This window comes from Malaclemys terrapin, chromosome 1, assembly GCF_027887155.1.
Source record: "Malaclemys terrapin pileata isolate rMalTer1 chromosome 1, rMalTer1.hap1, whole genome shotgun sequence".
In the NCBI taxonomy this organism is placed as follows: Eukaryota; Metazoa; Chordata; order Testudines; family Emydidae; genus Malaclemys; species Malaclemys terrapin.
Genome location: NC_071505.1, coordinates 114,151,078 through 114,176,942, shown reverse-complemented (window position 1 = coordinate 114,176,942; position 25,865 = coordinate 114,151,078). Strand labels below are relative to the sequence as shown.

Here is a 25,865-nt window from a genome sequence, read left to right as displayed (position 1 = left end):
ATTCCATCCCAGAAGAGATAAAGGCATGCAGCTGGACACCTCAGGGGATGCACTCGGAGACCAGACCAGAAATCCACCAGAGAAGCAGCTAGCCCCATAGCTGTGACATCTGGCATAAAGGAGCCAGAGCAGACCGAAAATCTCACCCAGTCTGCCCCTATCTATGATGAGGCATAGTGACTTGAACTGCCACTGCCTTTGGTTTTCTGTGGATAGATGGTCGACTTCAGTTTCCAGGGCTGTCAGTCTGTCATCTTTCATCACTTTCTGTTTTTAAATATGAGAAATATTTATCCTAACTATGAAGATATGCAGTCAGACTGTTGTGTTTTCTGTGTGCAGAGCAGATATCTGACTGTTGTAGGACTGCTATTTTGATAGGAGTATCTTATGCTTAAGAACCAGGGTTAAGGTTATTTTTAAAGAATTATTCTAAATACACATTATAAAATGTTTATATGTGCACTTAGGAACATAGTTATGGTTTTGTTTTGTTTTTAAAAATAGTCTCTTTGCACATACTTAAGATGTCAGAAATGATTTGTGGTTCCCTCACCCTAAGGCTGTGCAAAAGAAACTCTTAGAACCTTAAGAGTGCTCCTAAAGTGCACATATAAACAAATCAATTGGCACATTTCTGCTGCTCTTGCCTCTTCTCATGTAGTCTCAGGGCATGACGAGAAACTCTGAGCAAAGTAGAGTTTTTCTGTCACCTTTAGAATGTGAGAGGAGATGCTCTTGTGACAATAAAAGCACTGCTAAGTGCACCTCCAATCATAAATCATTTTCAGAATTGCTCCTGGCTTTTTAATTTCTTTCATTTGTAGGATTTATAACGCACTGACTTGTTAAAATGTTTATTCAATGCTTTTTGCATCACATGGGCACTGTTGGCAAGATACCAGATTCTCATGTGCATTAATCTAAATCTTGGCAGCAATAACCTATGTTTTTAATAAATGACCAATAATTGTGTGCAGGGAAGGGGGATTTTTTGCTATTCCTGTACTGATTAAAGTTACCACCAGTATGGATGGTTAAACTGGATTGGTCCACTCTTCCCTAACTAATATTCACCATTCTTCCTTTGTAACATTGTGTCATTGAAACAGAAAGCTTCTTGCCTGAAAATTATTTATAGAGCGTTGCAGAGCTTTATAAGATTTTTATATGCTCCTCTGCAAGCCAGTCTCCTTTTGGAATAGAGTTTGCTTTCAATTTTAGTTCATGGAAGAGAACTATTTGATTTCTTTTCATAGTTCTCAGCTCCAGAAATGTGTATGAACATATATCATCTCTTCTGACAACTTCCTTATTTCTGCTGGCTTTTGGGGAAAGCTGTATAGAATCCTAGAAGTTAAAGAGAGATTGGATGATCTAATGGTCTCTTCTATCTTACTCCCAGTGCAAAATTGTGCCCTTACAGTACATGTCTGTCTAGTGTTTTATTCAATCTAGTCCCAAGTGATGGGAATTCTGCTATTTCCTCTGGGAGACTATTGAGCAGTCTAACATCTTACTTTCAAAAAGATTTTTTATATTCATCCTAAATTTAACCTTTGTTAGTTTAATCTTATACTCCTAGTTCTAGTCCGGTGTTTAACACTAAATCAATAGACGTTAGGCACCTGAATACTTTTGAGGATCTGGGCCAAAGTGTTTGATTCTTCAATGTATTCTGCTGTTTTATGCTGCTGCACTAATTTGACTTAAATGGGCTACATTGACACAAAACTGGAGTAACACAGTGGGGAATGTGGCCAAAAGTAGTTATACCTGTTGCATGTCATTAGTGTGAAACTCCTGAGTGAGTGCCAGGGTATTACTCCTGGGGGAATTCTGCTCCACCACGCATGCACAGAATTTATGTGCCCCTCAGATTTCTTTGCTGCCCCACAGAAAAATTACTTTCTGATGGGGAAGCAAAGGGAAGCCACAAGAGTGGTTTTGCGACCCTCCCCAGCAGTATGTTCTGGGTGCCCAGGGCAGCCAGTAGAGAGGTAAATCACTGTGGGGTAGGGGGCAGGACTGGGGAAAGCCAGGCTGGTGGCTCCTACCCTGCGCCAGTTTCAGCTGCTAGCCACAGCTGATCTGGGGAGGGTGGGACTTTCTCTTCCCCTGCACAGCATCCAGGGCCATGTTAAACCCACCCCCAAATTTCTCCCCTTGGTGTAGGAAGCTCTGTAATCTCTTCTCTCCCCACACTCCCCCCTGCACTTCCTGCACCCATCACTCCTCAGATGCGGCGGGGGGGGGGGAGTATCAATGTACAGGGAGCTACTCCCCCATCCAGCCAACCCCTGTGCATCCAAATCCCCTCGTACCCAGACCCTCCCACCAAGTCTCACCCCCGCATACCCAGAACCCCCCCCCCAACAAGCCCCACTGCACCTGGACCATCCCAATGAGCCATCCACACCCGGATCTCCCCTACCATGCCCCAACCAGCTGCGCCTGGATTCCCAACCCACTGAGTCTCACTCCCCCAGCATCTGGACCCCCTCATTAAGCCCCCCACACCCAGACCACCCTTCTCTCTATTCCCCCACACCCAGACTGCCCCCTGCTGAGCCCCAACCACCTTCATCTGGACCATCCTGCAGAGTCCCATTACCATTGCACCCAGAACTCTCCCACAAGCCCCTGTGCATCCAGATCCCCCCCACTCCCAGATCCCCCCACTGAGCTGCCAGCACCCAGATTGCCTCCAAACAAACCCTCTCAACCCACACCTGGATCCCACACACTAAGCCCCTCCACACTTGGATCCTGCCTTGCTGAGCCTGCCTGCCTACACCTGGCACACCTGGCACAGAGAGGCAGGGCCCTGGGGTGTTTCTGGGGCAGGCCCAGTCCTTGCGCTGTGTCAGGGTTGGGTGCAGCCTCACTGCTGAGTCTGTGTCCTGGAGGGGGGAGCTACACAATGATCTCCCACCTCTGTGCAGCCAGTGGCCTGTGCTCCCCAATGCCATGCTGGAGCCTCCACATTTATTTGACAAATAAAATTTGCAGAATTTTAAAATATTATGCTCAGACTTTTTAATTTTTCGGTGCAGAATGCCCTCAGGAGTAGGTACTGTTAACAAATCTATACCACTGCCCTCTAGTGAAGAAAATGTCAGACTTTCTCAAGAAAATGAAATTAAGTCACTGCTCAACAAATAAGCAGGCAAGCATGCTGTACCTAAGGTCATAACACCCGAACTTCTCAGATGCACCACAGGGCCCATAAGTGTAGCATTATACCAACTTTTTGTCCAGGCTTGGACTTCTGGAAAGATACCAGCAGAGTAGGAGGAAAGGATCATCATCCTGCTTTATAAGGGCTCAGTTCCACACTTGCAGTATCTACAGGCCAATAACTCTGCTTTCTGCTCCCAGAAATTTTTTACAAATGTCCAACTCCAGACTCTTCTTGTGAAATGCTCTTACTCAGGGTTTCACTGCTGCGTGATCTACAACAGAGACTCTACTTTTTACTCTTCATCTTTTATCTGAGCTCCATTTGACAGCAGCATATGTAGATCTAAGGGCACCTTTTGATTATGTCAACAGAGCTTCCCTATGGAAGACTCTCTGAGGCACTGGATTCAACATCCTCCTGAAGTTAATTCAAGATCTACACAATAACTCAGGGGCACAAGTGTGATGGAGGACCCATAGGCCTGATAAGATTACATTAGATCTGGGGTGAAGGAGGGATGTATCCTAGTCCCAGCCCTGTTCTTCCATGCAATGGATTGGCTGCTTGAACAGGTCTCCACAAATACTACTGTAATTGTCAGTTCAAACCTGATGACATCATCCGTGTAGTCCTCTTTGGCCAGGATGCAAACAGCCTTAAATAAAGATTAGGGCTGTCAAGCGATTAAAAAAATTAAACGTGATTAATCACGCTGTTAAACAATAATAGAATACCATTTATTTATCTATTCTTGGATGTTTTCTACATTTTCAAATATATATTATAACACAGAATACAAAGTGTACAGTGTTCATTTTCTATTTATTTTTATTATAACTATTTGTACTGTAAAAACAAAAGAAATAGTATTTTTCAATTCACCTAATACAAGTACTGTAGTGTAATCTCTTTATCATGAAAGTTGAACTTACAAATGTAGAATTATGTACAAAAAATAACTGCATTGAAAATAAAACAATGTAAAACTTTAGATCCTACAAGTCTACTCAGTCCTATTTCTTGTTCAGTCAATCGCTCAGACAAACAAGTTTGTTTACATTTGCAGGCGATAATGCTGCCCGCTTCTTGTCACAATGTCACCTGAAAGCGAGAACAAGCATTTGCATGGCACTGTTGTAGCCAGTGTTGCAAGACATTTACATGCCAGATATGACGCTTTAGCATATGTCCCTTCATGCTTCAACCACCATTCCAGAGGACATGTGTCCATGCTGATGACGGGTTCTGATCAATAACAATCCAAAGCAGTGCAGATTGACGAATGTTCATTTTCATCATCTGAGTCAGATGCTACCAGCAGAAGGTTGATTTTCTTTTTTGGTAGTTCGGATTCTGTAGTTTCCGCATCGGAGTGTTGCTCTTCTAAGACGTCTGAAAGCATGCTCCACACCTCATCCTGCTCAGATTTTAGAAGGCACATCAGATTGTTAAACCTTGGATTGAGTGCTGTAGCTATCTTTGACATCTCACATTGGTACCTTCTTTGTGTTTTGTCAAATCTGCAGTGAAAGTTTTCTTAAAATGAACGTGCGGAGTCATCATCCAAAACTGCTCTAACATGAAATATATGGCAGAATGTGGGTAAAATAGACCCAGAGACATACAGTTCTCCCCCCAAGGAGTTCAGTCACAAATTTAATTACCACATTAATTTTTTAACAAGCGTCATCAGCATGGAAGCATGTTCTGTGGACTAGTGGCTGAAGCATGAAGGGGCATACGAATGTTTAGCATATATGGCATGTACAGGTCTGTCACATCTTACGCGCATTTAACATGCGCGATTTCAGCTTTACGCGGTCGGGGGGAGAGGGGAAGTGTGGGCGATTCCACCAGTGTGAGACACGAATCTAAAATATTTTGCAGGGGGGGGGACTTGACAGCAACAGCATGTGTTTAAGCCTGTGATAAGGTTCTCCCCTATAATAACCCTGGAGGGTTGGCACACAAAAAAAACAACAGTTTAAATAGTGCATATGCCCCGGAGTGAGTGTGAGATGGGAGAAGTGAATGTGCTGTTCCCACTACAGTACTCAGTCCCCCTGTGCCTCTCATACTGTGCGCATCTCGCTGCGCTGAGTGAGATTCTACTGTACCTGTACTGTTTAAAGATACAGTACGTATTTTTCGTATAACATGGCCCCTAAACACAAGCCACCTACTTCATCTGGTGCTCAACCGAAGAATCAGCGATCTGTTCCAACGCTGGAGGAAAAACTGGCTGTGTTGGACTTATTGAGAGACGGTATGTCCATCGCAAACGTGGCGCGTAAATATGGCCGCAATGAATCTAGCATCCGTGCCATCAAGATTCGAGAGAGAGAAATTTGTCAAGCCGTGGCATCAAGTGCTCCAGTAACTGCTAAGGTGACAAGCCAAGTGCGTGATAAGACTTTAGTGAAGACTGAAAAGGCATTACATTTATGGCTGGAAGACATGAACTGTAAACGCGTGCCTATCAATGGCAACATGTTGCGAGAAAAGGCTCTTAGCATCCACACGCTGTTCAAACCTCCTGCCGAAGATAAGAAGGAATTCAAAGCCAGCCAAGATTGGCTTAACAGTTTTAGGAACCGCTTCAACCTCAAAAATGTGCAAACTACTGGTGAAGCTGCATCTGCCAATGAGGAGGCAGCAAAAGCCTACCCCGAACAATTAAAGAAAGTCATAGAGGAAAGGGGCTATCTTCCAGAACAAGCTTTTAATGCTGACGAGACTGGGCTCTTCTGGAAAAAAACTGTACTTTATGGATGATTTAAGGAATTTTCAAGGGTCATTTTGACTATACGTGATTTTCACTTTATGCGCTGACTGCAGAACATAACCCCAGCGTAAGAGATGTGACAGACCTGTAAATACCTTGCAATGCTGGCTACAAAAGTTCCATGCGAATGCCTATTCTCACTTTCTGGTGACATTATGAATAAGTGGGCAGAATGATCTCCCGTAAATGTAAATAAACTTGTTTGCCTTAGCGATTGGCTGAACAAGAAATAGGATCGAGTGGACTTCTAGACTCTAAAGTTTTGCATTATTCTGTTTTTGAGTACAGTTATGTAACAAAAAAAAAGCTACATTTGTAAGTTTCATCTTCACAATAAAGAGATTGCACTACAGTACTTGTATGAGGTGAACTGAAAATACTATTTCTTTTGTTTATCATTTTTAAGAGCAAACATTTGTAATCCAAAATAATATAAAGTGAGCAGTGTACATTTTGTATTCTGTGTTGTAATTGAAATCAAAATATTTGAAAATGTAGAAAAATATAAAAAAAATTGAATACATTTCAATCGACATCCTATTGTTTAACAGTGCGATGAAAACTGCGATTATTCGCAATTAATTTTTTTATCACAATAATTTTTTTGAGTTAATCACATGAGTTAACTGCGATTAATCGACAGCCCTAATAAATATGCACTAGAGAACTTCAGCACGTGGTAGTTGCTCTTGGACTAAGATTTCTTGGGCAAAAACAAAATCCAGAGTGTCAGCGCAAAGGTTGTGATACAAGACATCTGTGCCGCTGGACAAACCCTGAAAGTATTGGATGAGTTCATCTGTCTGACCAGTAAATTGTCATCAAATGGGCACAGCCAGTGAGACATCCAAAGGAGAATCAGTTTAGCAGCCCCGGCCATGAAGGACCTGCATAGTATCTGAAGCCAAAAGAAGGTGAAATTATATACAAAAGTACAGATTTATCAAACCTGCATACTTCCAGTCCTCTTATATGGATCTGAAACATGGAAGTTGCTTAACTAAGACAGGAGGTGGCTGGAGGCATTGCAAATGTATTGCCAGCAGTGACTTCTGGGCGTAATATGGTTTGATTTTATCAGTAATAGGGATGTATTATTGAGGACTAGCTGGAGAGGATTGAAGTCAACTGTCACATCTTGGTCATACAGCCACCTTGGAGATAAAGCCTCTGCACATTGAGCTCTGACAATCTGACTTGAGGTCAGGAAGAGATATTGTCTGGCCACTGACTGGAGGTGGCCATGTGGTCATTCACAACTAACCTAGTTGCACCAGATCAGTAATAACTCTTTGGAGCTTTTAGACACCTGGAATATAGCCATACAATGTGGCCAACCATGGACATTTGGAGCTATGGACCTCTGCTGTCTATACATGTTGTTCGTTGTTAACAAATGATGATGATGTTGCCCTTTAGGGGCTGACCCAGAGAGCCCATGTACTATTAACAGTGAATAAAGATTTTTTTCTTTAGCTCAAGGGAAAGGGGTCTTTATTTTTTTAACAGGAAGTCTAGGGTTTTTTACTATTGAGAACCATGAAGTTCTGGTGCAGACAGATTAATGGGAAGAATGCAGGCAAGCCATACTGGGGACATTAGCATCACAAAAGAAGCTCCATTTGTATTGATGGGAAGTGAGTTCTGCAGGGGAGCAGTCCACATCAGTGTTTCTTCCTGGTGTCATGGAGAGACAACCTTCTGATGATTATGGACAGAGGCAAGACTTGATCTCACAGTGATCTTTGACACTTCTGTGCCTAAGATGCTGTTGACTCACCCATGAGACCTTGCATGGATGGATGGAGTTGCATTAAGCTAATTCCACTCATTCTTCTCTGGCAAATACCAAAGAGTCATGATGGGCAACTGCTTCTCCTTCCCGAAGGCTCTCACCTATAGATCTCAATCCTGTCACTATTCAACATTATATGTGAGAACACTAGGGATGACTTTTGTGACAATTGGGTCCCCAATGCCCTCACTCCGCCAGTGACACCAACTCTGTTTTCCTTTCACTTCCCTCACCATCACTGTTTTCTCCCAGCTATCCCAGTGTCTGAAGCAAATTCCATCTTGTGTGGAAAGGAAACGGTCTCAAGATATATTTAGGAGAGGCTGGAGCGTTGCTGGAATAAAAAAGAAAATGCCCAGAGAAGTTGCAGAAACTAGACCACATTCCCTCTCTGGGAGGGCGGGGGAGGATCTGTACCCTCACTGGAGAAGAAAGTATGCAGTGCCTGGGTGCAGCTGGATTTATCAGGTCTCCTGAACACATGTTACAACATTAGGCAGTGTCAAGGCTCCTTCCCCACTCTGAACTTTAGGGTACAGATGTGGGGGCCTGCATGAAAACTTCTAAGCTTAACTACCAGCTTAGCTCTGGTCCGCTGCCACCACTCCCAATGTGCTAATTCCCTTCCCTGGGTAGCCTTGAGAGACTCTTCACCAATTCCCTGGTGAATACGGATCCAAACCCCTTGGATCTTAAAACAAGGAGAAATTAACCATCCCCCCCTCCTTTCTTCCACCAACTCCTGGTGGATCAAGATCCAATCCCCTTGGATCTAAAAACAAGGAAAAATCAATCAGATTCTTTAAAAAAAAGGGTTTTAATTAAAGAAAAAGGTAAAAATCATCTCTGTAAAATCAGGATGGAAAATACTTTACAGGGTAATCAAACTTAAAGAGCCCAGAGTTACCCCCTCTAGCCTTAGGTTCAAAGTTACAGCAAACAGAGATAAACACTCTAGGAAAAGGTACATTTACAAGTTGAGAAAACAAAGATAAACTAACATGCCTTGCCTGGCTGTTTACTTACAAGTTTGAAATATGAGAGACTTGTTCAGAAAGATTTGGAGAGCCTGGATTGATGTCTGGTCCCTCTCAGTCCCAAGAGCGAACAACAACAACAAGCACAAACAAAAACCTTCCCCCCACCAAGATTTGAAAGTATCTTGTCCCCTTATTGGTCCTTTGGGTCAGCTGTCAGCCAGGTTACCTGAGCTTCTTAACCCTTTACAGGTAAAAGGATTTTGGAGTCTCTGGCCAGGAGGGATTTTATAGTATTGTACACAGGAGGGCTGTTACCCTTCCCTTTATAGTTATGACAGGCAGCTTCTGTCATTTTTAACTAGCCAGGAGATTATGCTCTTGTCTTTAAAATGAAGCCCAAGTCACAGTGATTTGTGCTTTTGTCACCTTTGTGCTGGCCTGGTGTAATAAACTGCCTAGGATTGAAGGGGGATATCAGGCAAAAAATTGAAGAACAGGAGTACTTGTGGCACCTTAGAGACTAACAAATTTATTAGAGCATAAGCTTTCGTGGACTACAGCCCACTTCTTCGGATGCATATAGCTATATGCATCCGAAGAAGTGGGCTGTAGTCCACGAAAGCTTATGCTCTAATAAATTTGTTAGTCTCTAAGGTGCCACAAGTACTCCTGTTCTTCTTTTTGCTGATACAGACTAACACGGCTGCTACTCTGAAACCAGGCAAAAAATTGCATCTGTTTCATCCCCTGAAAGCGTGCCATCTAAGTGGGACAGATGCACACTAGTGCTCTGGGAAGTTCAATGGCTCCCAGAATCTCTTCAAGGTGTAGGTCTTTAGCTTTAAACGGCCCCAGTCATCTCACAGACCACATAAGTGGTCAATAAGCCATTACTGACGAAAACTACAGCCACCTGACAGAACCCTGAATGAAGCTCTTGTAGGATGGACAAGGCGTTCTCAGTGGGGTTGCCTGCTTCCAAAGGTCAGTAGGAGTTTACTATTTGGAGGGAAATATTTTAAGGTTTCTCTCTGTGCAGGACCTCCCACAACAGCAAACAGGCCTAGCAATGCCTTTCCTCTCATTGAACAAAATAATCCCATTGATGAAGTCATCATTTAAAAAAAAAAAAAAAAAGTAGGGAGAGGAGTACCGTGCAGTCCTTTGTTCCTAGATCCTACAGTTACAAATGTGTCACAGCTCGGTGCTAGATACAGTGTGATCCTACCCCTTTACAGGATTTTGTTTTAAACATTAGAGAACTCATCCAAACCTGTAATTCAGGATTAAAGAATGCTTGGGAGAAAACCTCCTGGATATAGTGTACTGTAGCTTTAGAGCTCCAATTCCCCAACCTTGGCACTCTCACAGTGCATCTGTTTAACATCCTGCAGGTCCTGGAATTCACTCTGAGAATTGTTCTAACACAGCATTCCACAGAACCGTCCCCCTTGTGCTCACATTACACTTCTCTTCCAGTTCAGAGAGAAACAACACAAGTTCTCTTTTTCCTACACTTTTTCTCTTATCTGCTGCCTAATAAAGGTGGAATATGAAATATTGGAGAAAAAGTAGCTGTTTTTCCCTACAGTAGAATTTCTTTTTCAGTTATTTTTAATCTGACATCTATTTTAACATGCACTCACACTACATTTATTTAAATTTCTCCCTCCCTTTTGTTTTATTATTTACCTCCTGTTCCAAAGAGATCACAAAAGATTTTATTTCTATGAGCAAGTGGTGGTGGTGGTGGTCTTCTTTACTTTACTCCCCACCTTTCTTTTTTCCCTTTCCAATCATCATCCATCCAGGTGCTTGGCTGAAATCGTGATCAGAAAGGGTGATTTCATCCATATTTTTGGAATTGGATTAGATTTCTGCTAACCAGACAACTAAGTGCTTCTTGCTCAGAGGCTGGATCACTATGCTGTGCCTTGATTGAATTCAGTTCCTGAAATAAGTCTGAGCATGAAAGAGTGCTTTGGGTTAGACAGGAAGACCAAGGTGCAGCCATGGAAAGTGGTAATGCAAATTTTAGTAGTTGATGCTGTTAGTATCCAGACAGTACCCCACTACAGTGCTGCTGGATGGATTCTCTTCTGGAGCTGAAGAGAACATCCACAGTTACATTATGTATGATTTAAAAATAGTATTTAAAAAATATAAAGCCTCATGCTTCTAGTCATAAGTCAACAACTAACTCATGGGTGTAAGGCAGAAACTTCCTCTATCGGCAGCTAACTTCAGCATAAGGTTTTAGCACCTTCCACTGAAGCATCTGGTGATGATTGCTGCCAGAAACAATTTACTGGACTAGATAGACCACATGTTGGATCCAATTTGGCAAGTCCTACACTGGATCAGGCCAGTTGTATTCTTACCTCACAAATAGCAGGGAGGGAGAAGGAATGTGGCCAGTTAAAAGTACTGCTCTTGAGAGTATGCAGGGAATCCAAGTCCCAACACCACAGATCTCCAGGTATCCAAATGGAGTGTCAGTCCATCCATGCAGTGCTATAGGCTCCTTTCCGGTGGTAGAACATAGCCAACAACAGTATAATCACACAGTAGGTTATCTGGTCTTCAGCTGTGGGCTTCTACTGCTTCAGAGAAGAAAAACTGGTTGGTCTAATGTTGCTTCTGCCAGAAGCAGCATTAATTTTCAAGGAGAAATCTGTATTTCTCCTGGAAAAACATCCAATGCAAAGTACACCTTTACCCCGATATAATGCTGTCCTCGGGAACCAAAAAATCTTACCGCATTATAGGTGAAACCACATTATATTGGACTTGCTTTGATCCACCGGAGTGTGCAGCCCCGCCCCCCTGGAGCACTGCTTTACCGCATTATATCAGAATTCGTGTTATATCGGGTCATGTTATATTGGGGTAGAGGTGTAACTACTTTGTGGCTCTTCCACCCCTGCAATCTGGTTACATCCTCCCTGAAATCACAGTCAACCTCAGACATCATTGGGTGTAGGAGCAGCTGGTACTTCATGAGGGTAGGTCCTGCGCTATTTCATATTTAGTGCATTTGTTCCTCTCCACACTGACTGGTGAAGGGGAGCTCTTGCCCTCCCTCTTTTTTTTTTAAACCAAGGTACCCTTGTTATCAGCATGTGAGAGCTGTTCTAGCTCAAACACATGATGCAAACCCGCTGTGGCTTGTAAAACTCTGCAAACAAATTTCACACCACTGGTGAAATGGAGAGGTGGTATTTTTATTGGTTTTGCAGAAAAAACATTGTGCTTTTGTGCCTCCAATTTTTACAACTACATTAAACAGTGCTCACTGTGCCTGCAAACTCCCTTTTCCATGCTCCCTAAATAGGGAAAGACAATTGGGCTTTTGTGCACCTACACCCTGTAAATAGAGCAGTACCAAATGATTTCTTTTGAAGCATCTGGTGTATCTACCAATGCCAAGGGCAGCATAGTGTACACGATGGAGCAATATTTTGATCTGCTGAATAGTCATTTTGCTTTGGATAGAGATAAAGGAAAAACTGTAATGCAGGCCAGCGAATGCAGTAACTGCAATATCCAAATAAATAAAATAGATGACTATCAGATGATCCATCCATAAACAATGTGATGAATGCATGCTGAGTCTGAGTCACTGGAACTGATGGGAGAGGATGAGAAATCAGTTTGATTTCATAATAATCTCTCTAAGGTCAAGTGAAAGATGATAAGGGACATAAGGATGGCCATACTGGGTCAGACCAAAGGTCCATCTAGCCCAGTATCCTCTCTTCCGAAAGTGGCCAATGCCAGGTGCTTCAGAGGGAATGAACAGAACAGGTAATCAAGTGATCCATCCCCTGTCTCCCATTCCCAGGTTCTGGCAAACAGAGGCTAGGGACACCATCCCTGCCCACCCTGGCTAATAGCAGACATCCCCTTCCTTTAATTTTCCTCTAATACATGTGCTAGCTGCATTAGCTATTATTAATCAGCCATTGTTTAGCATGAACATGTGATAAAACTGGGATACCCTCTGTCACTTTTGGCATGATCTATAGAGCCACTGGGACTTAGGTACTTGTTTGTCATGGTTGGTAAGGAGGGAATCCAAATACTATTTGCCAATATTACTTTTTAAAAAAATTTAGAACATAGAAGTTGACTGGCGTGTCAATTCCAAAACCAACTCTAATAAATCCTAATAACTGTGTTTCCATGAGTTTGGTTTTCTAGTATTTCTATTTGGTAGTAAAATGTTTTGCTTTTTAGTCCATTTAAGGCAGTAATTCTACAATGTTCCCTTGAGCAGACAGGTCAACATTTTGAAAAGTGACTAGTGATTTTAGGTGCCGTACTTGAGACACCTTAAAGAGGCCTGACTTTCAGAGGATGGCAGTTCAGCAATTTCTGAGAACTGTCACCCCTAGGCTATCTCAAGCTAGGCACCCAAAATTGAGGCAGTTAAAATCACTAGACATTGGAATAACCTGACCAGCACTGGATCTCCTTGTTTCAGCTGCTAAATGTCAATAAAGCTAAAACTGGAATAAATTATTTCCAAATATTAATTTTCCAAATAAGCAGTTGCTGTAGTTCCTAATGGGAGGGGAGGTGTCTGAACAATCTGTCCATTAAGATGTGGTCTCTACTATGTAAAAGTTCTTGATTGCCTGCACTAAGGTATTTCTAGGCCACCCATCAAATGCCTGCCACAGCTTGAAAGCTGTGCTCTCTCCAACTCCCTGACAGTACTACTTTATCACTCTTAACCCAGTTTAGACTATCTGGGATTTCAATGCAAATGGTCAGTTGGCATTTTATATACTACATCTTTGTACCAAGAATAGTCTCAGCCTCATCTGCCCTATTAAGAAGTGACCAGATGGAGATTTTTCTGTCTTTCCCTCCTGAGTAACTTGTATCTAATTAAAAATTATTCCCTCCCTTCCTGCTACCCTCCTACACATTTTATATATCATCTAGAGGTTACCTCTGGTTATTTCAGCAAAGGATCATCAGGTCTTGGATAAAACTTGGGGACTTTCTTTGGGGAGGCAAGAAGCCAAAGTTCTAACTGAGCAAAACAAAATTAAAAGTAGATCAGGTTGTCCTGATATGTTTTACAATGTACAGGGTTGGTTGTTTACTTTAGAAAAGGGGATGGGTGGTAGACTTCTGTCATAAGGGCATTGCACCTATCAAAATACAATTTACACAATCTGAAATTTACACCTGAGATATAATCCCGATTGAAGTTCCTTCTTTGTTATAAAATATAACAATTGAACATCATCTCCTTTTTTTCCCATGCATGTAGGCACGTGCAGCATCTTAGAAAATGTTCTGAGGTTGGTTTGTACAGTCTTTCACTTGATTCCCTATGGCAAGAATTTTTTTCTTAATAAAGAAACTAAAATGCTTAAAGAAAGTACACTAAGATCCCAAATCAATAACAGGGCCCTGAAAATGTCCTCATTTAAAAATAATGGTTTTACACGTTAGAACTACAGCATGACTTGAAACCAACTTTGCATCATATCATCCCATGAACTCTGCGGAACTTTGTAGTTAGAGCTGAACTGCACAGTTGGCTGCTATGTCTCTAATGGGCAGAACATAACCTTGGATCTGAAGTTTCCCAAAGTTTGGAGTTCTTCAAATATGGTGCCAAACTTTCCATGCAGGCTATCTCCAGTTAGTAACTGACTTCAGGCACTCAGTCTGTCCTGTGTTTCTTGGGCAGCAGCTGATACCATCACAATAACCTAGGCAGGGACTCATCTTCCTCAGGGATTTATTTGACAATAGGACCTTAATATCCTTCAAGCAGTTGGCGAAAAATGGGAAATGGCTGTAGCAGTGGACAGGCTGGAGAAGGCAGTACAAACCTAGGGCCAGTCACACAACACCAGCAGACTGTTTATTATTAAAAAACAAAGCACAAAACAGTTTTAATGTAATCACTTTTATTTTTATTCATTTTTCCTCCTTTCTCAGTATATCACAAATTCCAAGACAGAAGCATTTAAAATGTGAGCAGACGATGCTTTCTAGAAGTTCAGCTTTTTCAAAACATTGATTGTCCAGGAGTTGCACAATATTTTAGTTGGGTCATTTTTTTTTTTTTAACACCTTGAAGAAAAGACATGAGGAGCAGTGGATGGCTCAGAGGAGTTGCAAAAGGCTGTGTTTAAATCTAGGTTTACCTCAGTGGCTGTATAATGGGAGTCTAAAGAAGAAGAAAAGAACAAAATAAAACAAACTGGGACAACAGGTGTTGCGGGTCAAGAATTGGGAGTGCACTGGCAGAAATGTGTACAATTTTGCTTGGCACCTAACTATGCTATGTGGCATATTCTGCCCCATTTATTCAGATTAAGTAATACAGAATTATAGGAGTAGCCCCACTGAAATCAATGCGATTACTTGCAAAGCAAGTTACTCATGTTGAGTAGCGAAGGTGGCAGCAACTGGTCCTTTAGCCATATCAGCACCTATACAGCACTCTTCGTCTATGGATCTCAGAATGCTATTAGTCCCTATGTTGTACATAAATTCTTACAAAAATGTCTGAAATTCAGCAATTAAAAAAATAGCTTTAGGCCAAAATATTGGGACTGGAAGGTCTTAGCACAGGAGCTACATTTTTCCTCCTCTGAAATGATCCTCCTCTGAAATGGTTTTGTATAAAAATACAAATATATGCTGAATACATGTTATGGTTGCTCTTCTCTGACTGTGACTTAGGCCTGGTCTACAGTGGGCGGGGGGGAGAGGGGGGGTCGATCTAAGCTATGCAACTTCAGCTACATGAATAGCGTAGCTGAAGTCGACATACTTAGATCTACTTACCATGGTGTCTTCACTGCGGTAAGTCAACGGCTGCCGCTCTCTCATCGACTCCGCCTGCGCCTCTCGCCCTGGTAGAGTACCAGAGTTGATGGGAGAGCACTCAGCGGTCGATTTATCGCATTTAAACTAGATGCGATAAAATCGACCCCCGCTGGATCGATCGTTGCCCATCGATCCAGTGCTAAATGTAGACAAGCCCTTAACAATTGCAAGTGATACTAGCCTGCCACCTATTCCGTGTGAAGTGGCTGCATTGGGCCATACCTTTGCCTCCCTCCATGGCATGGGCACTCAGGCACAGGAGCAGAATTTTGCCACAAAGTTATTCTACCCAAGAACTGGAATTTTCCTTCATAGAGACTTGCAACGAAGTCAGAGAGAAGCTCTGTGATAAAAAGCACTACCTTCATTTTGAAAAAGAATATATGCAAACATGGCTACACAGCTCAGTCTAAAAGGCTGATTCTTGTGTGCTGCAGGAGGAAACCAGAAAAGGTCAAAGGCACTTGGACTCTATTGCCTGCTAGGAAATCAGCTTAAAACCTATTTTCTAGTACCAAGTATTGCATATAGGATTATATTCTCTGCAAATACCGTACTCCATTTTTCCTACTGTTCAACATATCCATTTGTCTAATAGTACAGTACGCTACTTTAAAGCACTGGAACTCTGGTAGAACTTCAATATTAAATAAACCAAATCTTGATTTTTACATGACAAGAATCTCCTTGAAACTAGCAGTTTGATATGTGGCTAAATCCCTCCCACCTTAATCACATGATTTGTCCCGTTGAAGTCAGTGGGACTAGTTACAGTAATGAGATAATCAAGATTTACCATATTTCTAGTTACCAAGAAGAATGCAGTGATGACATAGTACATTCAACTCTCTGAAGTTTGATCAGCAGATGGGTAGTGAGTTGGGTATTATTGTTACGATGTTGTAAGTGTAAACACTACTTTACCCAATGTGTAAAAGACAGGGAGCAGCCCTGTATAGGGGATACCTCTCAAATAACTGATCTTTTTACATATACATTTTAAAAATTTCAAAAGTAAGTTGTTTTTAGACAGACAAAGTCGAAAACTCAGCCTGTAAGTTCTTGTACAGCAGCAACATTCAGACACGGACACTCTGAACCTGTACATTAAAATGCAAAGTTCTGCATGAACGTGTTTAAAAATTAGGTTTTTGCCAAGCAAGTTAGGCTGAAATTTTCATACTTGAGTGTCTAAAGATAGGCACCTGAATGTATATTTAGGCATCGAGATACAGATTTCCAGTGGTTCTGATCTCATTAACATCAGTAGCAACTGTGGCTGCTCAGCTATTCTGGAAATCAGGGATGTAGATACTTAACTATAACTACTCAAGTTTGAAAAATTTGGCTTTAGCTACAATGACATTTTATTAAAAAAAAAAATAGCCAAGTTTCATTGTCTCCGATTACAGTGTCTGTAATATAATTAAAGTAACAATTAATAGAGCAACATGTCTATGGCTAAAGCTGCAGACTAATTGACATGGGAAAAAAATGCAAAATCTGTAGCTCTTGAAAGTAATTAGAGATCTGTAGCATTCCACAGATACTTCATATTCGGCTCCTGGAAAGCATTATTAGGCGATTTAAAACTTTTTCATAGTATTACAATGTTATCATTGCCACTGATATGCTTTTCAGGCTGGTCTGAGGAAGACTTTATGTTATTAACACTGCAAATCTTTACTATTTCAGATTTACTTTCCACCCCTCCAAATCCCCCCATTTTGACTCAAGCACCATCGACTAGACTTGAACATATTTTTAAATACAACAAAAATATGAAGACAGAAAATTGGTTCTTTTATATGCACTTTTGGACTCAGTTGCAGGAAAGACTTTAGGATATTATTTTCTTAAAATTCTCTTTATAAAAATCATCCTGAATTACTCATATGGCTAAGCCATTGGCAGGTCATGGTAAGCTGCATATCTGCCAGTCACATGATGGTAAATCTGCAAGGAAAAGGAGAATTTATAATGGTATCATATACAACTAAAAATTAAAAAGGTATCATTAGCCAACAAATTAATGACATGTTGAAGGGCAGTTGGGTGTTAATATATTTTAAAATGTGTGTGTGTGTGTGTGTAGAAAGATTTCTATGGACTACGATGGGCTTCAGAACAGACCCATGTTGAATATAAAATGTACTTTTTATTTATGTCCCTCTCCCCCACCTATCATATGCTCCTGGTTGCTTTAGAGATTGTAAACTCTATGGGGCACTAGAAGCAGATGACTACTCTAGAATGGGTGTAACACAGCCCTCTCCCCTATGGCTGTTCAGTAGCAGGAGGCAAAATCTCCTACTGTATGCTGCTACTACTGCAGAGGGCTGAATCTTACATCATTGGCATGGCAGGCAAGAAGTTCCTAGGCATGGCAGGCAGGTACCAATATCTGGCCACATCCCTCCTTTGCTAACACATTCTCACGTCCTGAAGGGTGAGAAACAAACATGGCATAGCTGCAGGCTTTGGAGCTCAGCAGCAGCAGAGTGACTCTGAGTGGTTGAAAGCCAGCAGAGCAGATTCTCTCTGCTCAGCACTGTGAGCCTGGCCCAGGTAGCTGCCTAGGGAGGCAATGCAGATAGATTAGATCATGGAAGCCCCCTAATGACTCCCTGCTAGATTTAAGGAAATCCAGCATGGAAGCAAAATTGTAGTTCTTAAGTCATTAGAATCGTGCTCCATTATCCTTGAAATGGTGTGGAATACATATTTCATGAAAGCAATAAGCAAACATTTTCTATAAAAATGTTTTCTCTCAACCAAGACTGGAAGGAACCTCCCGGGGCCTCAAATCCAGTCCCCTGCTATCACAGAACTAACCTGTCTCTCGATATCGGACAGCAAAGTACTGGCACCTAGGCGAAAGAGGTCTGGTTTCAGCCACTCATCTCCTAGCTCCTCCTTCATCAATACGAGCCAGGTAAGAGCATCCTTTGCACTACGAATGCCTCCAGCAGGTTTAAATCCAACCTTAAGAAAAGTGCAATACATACAAAATACTATTTATTTTCAGTGATTTGTCTTCATTTTAGGAGAAATGAAAATCTGCATATCTCCAGCTGGGAAATGTCCACAATGTACAGCCAAGACTCTGTTCTGCGTTAGGTTCTAACTTTAGGCAAAGCCTTGAACAAGCAATAGTGTGTAAGCTGCACCAACTCAGGAGTAGTCCTGGAAGGCTTTGTGCCTCAGACACCCCTGTGAAAGGTACAATTCCCTCCCTGCTTCCTCCTTGCTTCTGGAACCCCAATGAGAGCGTGGGGTAGAGGCAAGACTGTCCATTCCCAGCCACCCCCTCATCCCCCATTCACATGCTCTGGGGAAAGAGGGAGAGGGTAGGTAATGTCTCCAACTCTTACATGCCTGTTCCCAAGTTCTGGGTAGCTGACGTAGGGGGTATAAAGGATGATTCTTATTCCATTGCACAGGCACATAGTCACCATCTAGTTCTAAATGTCTAATAATAAACACACACACAAACATCTCCTCAAAGATGTGGAAGTGAAGAGGTCTGTATGGAATGGGAGTTATCTGTCAACAACTGGGAGGCTTCTATATTTTACTGAAAGTGCATGCATGATAATTATATGCTACCAGTCTGTACTTTTAAGCTATATTTAGTACACTAAAATTAATATTCAGTTAATTGCCTAGATATAATAAATCTTTCTACAGGGATGCACCAAGTTGGGTCCGTCCCTGCTAGACATATGAAATGTTGTTTGTTTGTTAATTTGGCAAATACCGTCATTCCAGAGAACATCCACAGAATGTGTTTTTTATCAGAACTGAAATGTAGGGCCTGCAATATACACCGCTACCTCGATATAACGCGACCCAATATAACATGAATTCAGATATAATGCGGTAAAGCAGTGCTCCCGGGGGGCGGGGCTGCGCACTCCGGTGGATCAAAGCAAGTTCAATATAACACTGTTTCACCTATAAAGCGGTACGATTTTTTGGCTCCCGAGGACAGCATTATATCCAGGTAGAGATGTATGAAACAATCTGAAGTTAAACAATGCGTGTTGTGTTAAGAGAACACATTCTGGGTCCTATGTCAGCTGCATATCCATACACTTTTAGGATTGCAGAATCCGTCCACATCACAGTCCTTAAGAGCCTAGGAGTTCCTACACTGGAATGGACCATTTATCCATCAAGTTCATTATCCTGCCTTCAGCAGTGGTCTATACATATGCCCTGAAGCTTGAAAAGCAAAGAGAATAAGAAGCAGGCTTGCTGGTATTTGATGTAATGCAGGAACAATCTGGATAGTCTGCAGTGTAGTATATAGTGGTGCTTTCACAATTCCCTCCACCCCAGGAAGATTCTCCTCAGAGAGCCCTGAGACCTTCCCTGTTCCATTTTTTTTTCTTTTATTCTGCTTTCTCCTTACGCCCTCACTCCCTGAGAGGATTATCAATCTGCTAAATATTTGAAGCAGTTATAGCCTGGAAAACATGAATCCCATTTTCTAGAGGATACAGTGAGATCTGTAAGAAAATTTACTGGAATTAAAAAAAAAATCATTGAACTGCGTATTTGGTAAAGATTATAGTAATTTAGCAAAACAAACTTGTAGAAGAAGTATGTTTCTCTCACACTGAAGCATTCTAATAACACTATTTCTAAAAGATAAAAACAGGAAAAGCAGCTGAATCTGAAATGCAGAGAGAAAGAGAGAGAGAAAAAGAGTGAATGTAATAGCTCTAGTTTTCCAAAAATAATTCAAACCACAGCAACTGGAAAAACATCTGCAATGCAAAGAATTAAAGCAAAGGGTATATGGTGTCAGTTTTTCTTTCCCAAAGGAAAAACTAATGAAAATCTCATTAGATTCTTCCTACAAGTGTCAAAGATCTTTGAGATAATCTGTGGCTAAAACAAGTAAACTTCAGTTTTTTTAAAAAAAGGGTGGGGAGAGAAAAATTAAAAATAACACTTGCACAATTTTGCCTGTTCAACATGAGTATTCCAAAAAAAGTTTTTATTTTTGCAAAGAGCTGGCAAAGACTGGCCTATCCTCACCTTCATTGCCCAGCTTTCCAAAGAGCACATCTGACTGCCATAAAAATGGAAAAAAAGATATTTAATTCAAGAGCTGCATAAAGTCTAGCTGCTTTTTCCCTGCTGTTTCACAGCATTTCATTATTTTGTTTAATAAGTTCATCTCCTCGAGAATTTTCTCTTCACCTTATATTATTAAAAGTAATATGTTTTTCTGGACTGGGGGTTTCCCAACAGAAAAACCAATTTATGTGTGTCCTTCAATAATGACAGGAAAAGATTATTTCCCATTATACTGCACACTTTTCATATCACTACCACAGCTTATCATTCAATAAATGTTACTCTGCAACCTGTTCCTTTCCTTGAAAAAGTTTAATTTCTGTATTAACCTGTTTTTGCCAGCTCACGCCTTGCTAGAAAGCTTCTGTACAGCAGCAGAATTAGTTTGTTAAAGAAACCATTTAGAAATCTCTTGTCACTGATAAAATTGTCTTCAGTTAATAGAAGGATATAAAGTCAGTTTACATCTAATTCTCTCTCTCTCACTCACACTCTCTCAAGCACACACACGCGCACACACACACACACACACACACACACACACACAGAGTCTCTTAATAGCACATTTTAAACTGTGAATGAATTGTGTTAAAATGAAAGATAAATTAAACAACTATGTTAATTAAATGTAAAAATCTTATAGTAATGCAGTGTGAAAGGGCAAATCCTACTCTAGTCACATGGCTGCAGGAGCCCCCATAGCCGTTTTACACACACACACACACACACACACACACACACACACACACACACACACACACACACACACACACCACCCCCCTCTCTCCAGGGAAATAGTCAATGGAGTTAAAATCCTAGTCTAGCCAAGGCCAGGGTTGTGGATAAATGGACCAGATTCTCTGTTACACTAACGCCCATGGAGGCTATTCTGGCAGCCTAAATGGACATTAAAGCGAGTGGAAATGGCCTCGAGACTACTGCCTGTGCCGGGGGCTTCCCAGCTGACATAAGGGCAGAGGGAGAGAGGGAGGGGCAAGCCAGAGATGGAGAGGAGATGTCATGGGAGTACTGTACTATAGCTGCTTTCTGGGGACCATGGGAGGAGACGAAGCATAAGTAAGAGCAGTTCTGAGGTTGTTCCAACTTAACCTGGGGTTTGCACAGGCCCCCAACTGCCCCAGAACGCAGGATAGGGAAAGATGGCTTAGAACTTTCTTTGGCCACCTTCCCCTTCCATTACTGTTGCAAGTACAGGAACAGATAAATGGAAAATTGGATCTGCACCAAGTCTCCCCTCCAAGTGATATGGAAGGACAGTAGTAGTAAACATCCTGTTCTCAGAAGCCTGTTCCCCACACATACTAGTTCTGCTGCAGAACTTACACACTGTCTTTCATGGCTGGTGGGAAACCCTACATCAGGGTGGGCAAACTTTTTGGCCCTATGGCCACATCTGGGTATGGAAATTGTATGGCGGACCATCAATGCTCACGAAATTGGAGATTGGGGTGCGGAAAGGGATGAGGGCTCTGGCTGGGGGTGTGGATTCTGGGGTGGGGCTGGGGTTGAGGGTGCAGGAGGGCGGGAGGGAGATCAGGGGCAGGGGGTTAGGGCACGGGAAGGAGTTAGGGGTACAGGCTCCAGGTGGCGTTTACCTCAAGCAGCAGTGGCATGTCCCCCGCTCTGGCTCGTACACGAAGGCGCAGCCAGGTGTCTTAGTGCACTGCCCCATCCACAGGCGCTGCCCCTGCAGGTCCCATTGGCCATGGTTCCCAGCCAATGGGAGCTGTGGGGCAGCACTTGGGGCAGACGCAGCGTGCAGAGCCCCCTGGCTGCCCCTACGCATAGGAGCTGGATGGGGGATACGATGCCGCTTCCGGGAGTCGCACAGAGCCATGGCACGCACAGAGAGGGGCAAGCCCCCGTCTGAAGCACCGGAGCAGGGCAAGCCCTGGACCCTGCTCGGCGGTGGGAGCTCAAGGGCTGGATTAAAATGTCTGAAGGGCCAGATGTGGCCCCCGGGCCGTAGTTTGCCCACCCCTGCCCTACATGACCAAGACGAAAGCAGTAGAATTTGTACTTGGGGTGAGAATATAAATTAATCAAGTCAGAAGATGCAACATTTTACTTACAAGTATTGCATGTATTGGGTCAATTTTCAACTGATGTAAATCTGTGTTGCTCCATGAACTTCAATGGATCTAGGCCAATTTCCATCAGCTGAGGATCTGCCCCATTGTTTATTAAAATTCACATTTAAACAGCCTAACTAGTAAACCAAAACTCTCTATATATGCAATGGGGACTGAATGGATGCTGCACAAATTTTCCCAGGGGGAAAAAATTCCTCTTTAACTGAGATTTAACATAGGAAGTTTCAGCCAAAGAGGAACATTTTTATAAGCAATTAGAAAGAGGCAGCTATAAGGAAAGTTGAGTTGCAGCTTGATCTATATGAAAGCTAAGATATATGTTAATCAATGAACCATATGTTCTGTATTTTGCAAATATTCAGGTTTTACCTCAACTTCTCAATGACACTGTTTTTATTTACACAAAAGATTCCAATAGTAAGAATACCTTGTTGCCAGTTTTCCAGTAGAAATCTCTAACAGCTCGTACCATGACTATGCCTACTGGAAGGGTGGCATTAACTGCTTCTTTTCCTGTAGAGGTCTTAATAAAATCAGAACCTTAAAAGAAACAGAAAACTCCACGGTAGTTTTATAATAACAGTAATTCTTTGCACATGTATATATAGCTCCTTTCATGTTTTACAATCATTATTAAGCCGTACATCATCCCTGTAATGTAGGAATTATCCCTATTTTACAGCTGGGGAACCTCAACCACTGTGAGGTTAAAAGTCCTGTTCAAAGTTTCAGAGCAATTTAGAAGAACAACCAGGGGATAGAAGCTAGGCATTTCTACGATTAGTTCCTGTCTCTAGCCATCAGAACACAATCTGTCCTTGCTCATGTGCCAATCAGCTAATGTTATGATATACAACATTTAAATGCATGGTCAGTAATATATGTAGGCATTGAAGAAACATTCCAAAGAAGCGGACAGTTAGCCTTGGTTCCTGGCTTATTTCACTCTGCATTTTCATTTGAATACAATGTTATTCTTCACATTCGCCCCTGCACACCACATCCCACAACACCATGGGTTTCCCTGTAAGTTTCCCATTCAAGTACTGAACAGACCAATCGCTGTGTAAGCTGTGTCATCTGATGAAGATTACATTTTGACCAGATGGGGCAACATAGAAACTCTTCTTACCACCACGGGCATGCAATTTAAAGTAAAGGGCAATTAACAATTGACTGAGCTTTGCAAAAAATTAAGGTGGAAAAGGTAATCTCTTTCATTGGACCAACTTCTGTTTGTTTTTTCCAACAACAGAAGTTGGTCCAATAAAAGATCTTACCTAATCCTTCTTGTCTCTCTAGTATCCTGGGAACAACATCGCTACAACAACACTGCAAACAAAGAGTTACGGTCACCCAAACACTAACCAAGTTATATACTTTGGGGCCACTCCCATTGAAATCAGAGTTTTTCTTCTGATTTAAAAGGGAGCAGGATTGAGCCCACTGTATATACTTAATGGTCACATCCTTTTTTAAATGGAAATGAAACTTTAACACTATCAAGTTATAGTTTTTTCAGTTTTTCTTTTAAGTGCAGAATTTAAGTCCTTCATTACAATACTTCCTCTCCCCACCACAGTACAAGGTAAGTCAAAGCTTTTATAAGTCTTATAATTACAAGTCTCTATGGTACAGTTTCATTAAAAACTTTCATTAAACAACAGCTGCCCTTGTATATGGTCTTCTAATCAATTTGGTCAAACAGAATGACTTCTAATCAGCTGTTGATAAAAATAGAAGATGAAATTTTAATTCTAATAGATTAACCACAAACTCAAGATAGTCTTCAAAATCCATCTAGCTCCATTCTCCAGTGGATTTAACGACTATTCAGCAACTCATTACTAAATAGAACAAGATGAACATTTTCCAGTTCATTAAAGAAATGTACTATGTATTTTTGCATTGTCCTCATGATTCGTTACAGGGAGTCTTAATTACAAGATAATGGATAATGGTTATTAAATGCAGACTCCAGTAATGAAGCTCTATTCATTTGCGAGCTTCAGAGACTGCAAAGAGGGGGAAATAAAATTACTAGCTTCAAAAGATTAACGGATCAAATTATTATTCAATTTTGAAAATTTCATTGACTTCAGAGAAACAAGAAGAGATTAAAAACTATTATTAGTACAAAAGTAATGCATTTATTTATTTATTTATTTTTAAAATAATATCTTAAGGCTATTATCAGAATAATCAGCTTTTGGATGTGATTATTAGACAAACATACAGCCAATTTAGCATCATCTCCTAACAATGAAAACAATACATTTTTATTTCATGAACAAATTCTATTTATGATACAAGAGTTTGCTAGCAGGATTCCATAAAGAATCTTGCGGAACCCAGAAGATGTATGCTACCAGAGAGCACTACAGGGTAAGGTATTATTAACATTTTATAATTTGCTTATGAAAAAACGGGATTTAAAAATCGACCACTGCTTTAAGGAGCATGTCATTAAGTGGAATTCATGCCAACCTTGTAATTGGAGTTTCTGGTGACATTATTCACCAGCCCCGTGTTTTCTATACTTGTAAAAAACAAAATAAAACAAAAAACACGCTACTGACAAAAATTCAGCAAGTTTTATCTGGTGATTCAGATCATTTTGAACCTATAACCATCACCCAGCCCCCCTTATATGAATGCACATACACAAAGGCAAGTTTTCAAATACATTTCTAAATAGTTTGTGAATTAGAAAGTGACTCAATGAAATACTAAGACTAAGCTCTTCAAAAATGGGTGTCTAAAATTAGGCTTCTAGGTCCTGATCCTCAAACGTATGTAGGTGCCTAAACTGTTAGGCAGCTAAATATCTTTGAGGATCTGGTCCTTAGGTCCCTATATAGGCCCTGATTCCAGATCATGCAGAGCACAGGTGGAAGGCTGTGCCAATGCAGAACCATTTTGTTTAGGTTTTTCAATGGAGCTTGAAGGGAGTTAGGCACCCAATTCCCATTGCATTTCAATGGGATTTGGGTGCCCAAAATCTTTAGCTAGCTTTGAAAATCCCAGTCATTGACTTCAATGGAGTTTTGTG

At 41.4% G+C, this 25,865-nt stretch overlaps 1 protein-coding gene across 1 annotated transcript in view; it reads right to left on the bottom strand.

The window, feature by feature from the left end:
• Positions 1-14,820: 14,820 nt before the first annotated feature.
• Positions 14,821-25,865, bottom strand: part of DERA (deoxyribose-phosphate aldolase) — a 98,392-nt gene continuing 87,347 nt past the window's right edge. The window contains exons 7-9 of the mRNA XM_054036141.1: positions 23,241-23,353; positions 18,444-18,593; positions 14,821-17,564 (exon numbers count right to left, since the gene is read on the bottom strand). Coding sequence (XP_053892116.1) covers positions 17,508-17,564; positions 18,444-18,593; positions 23,241-23,353 — 320 coding nt within the window. The 3' untranslated portion in view covers positions 14,821-17,507. The remainder of the gene's footprint in view (positions 17,565-18,443; positions 18,594-23,240; positions 23,354-25,865) is intronic.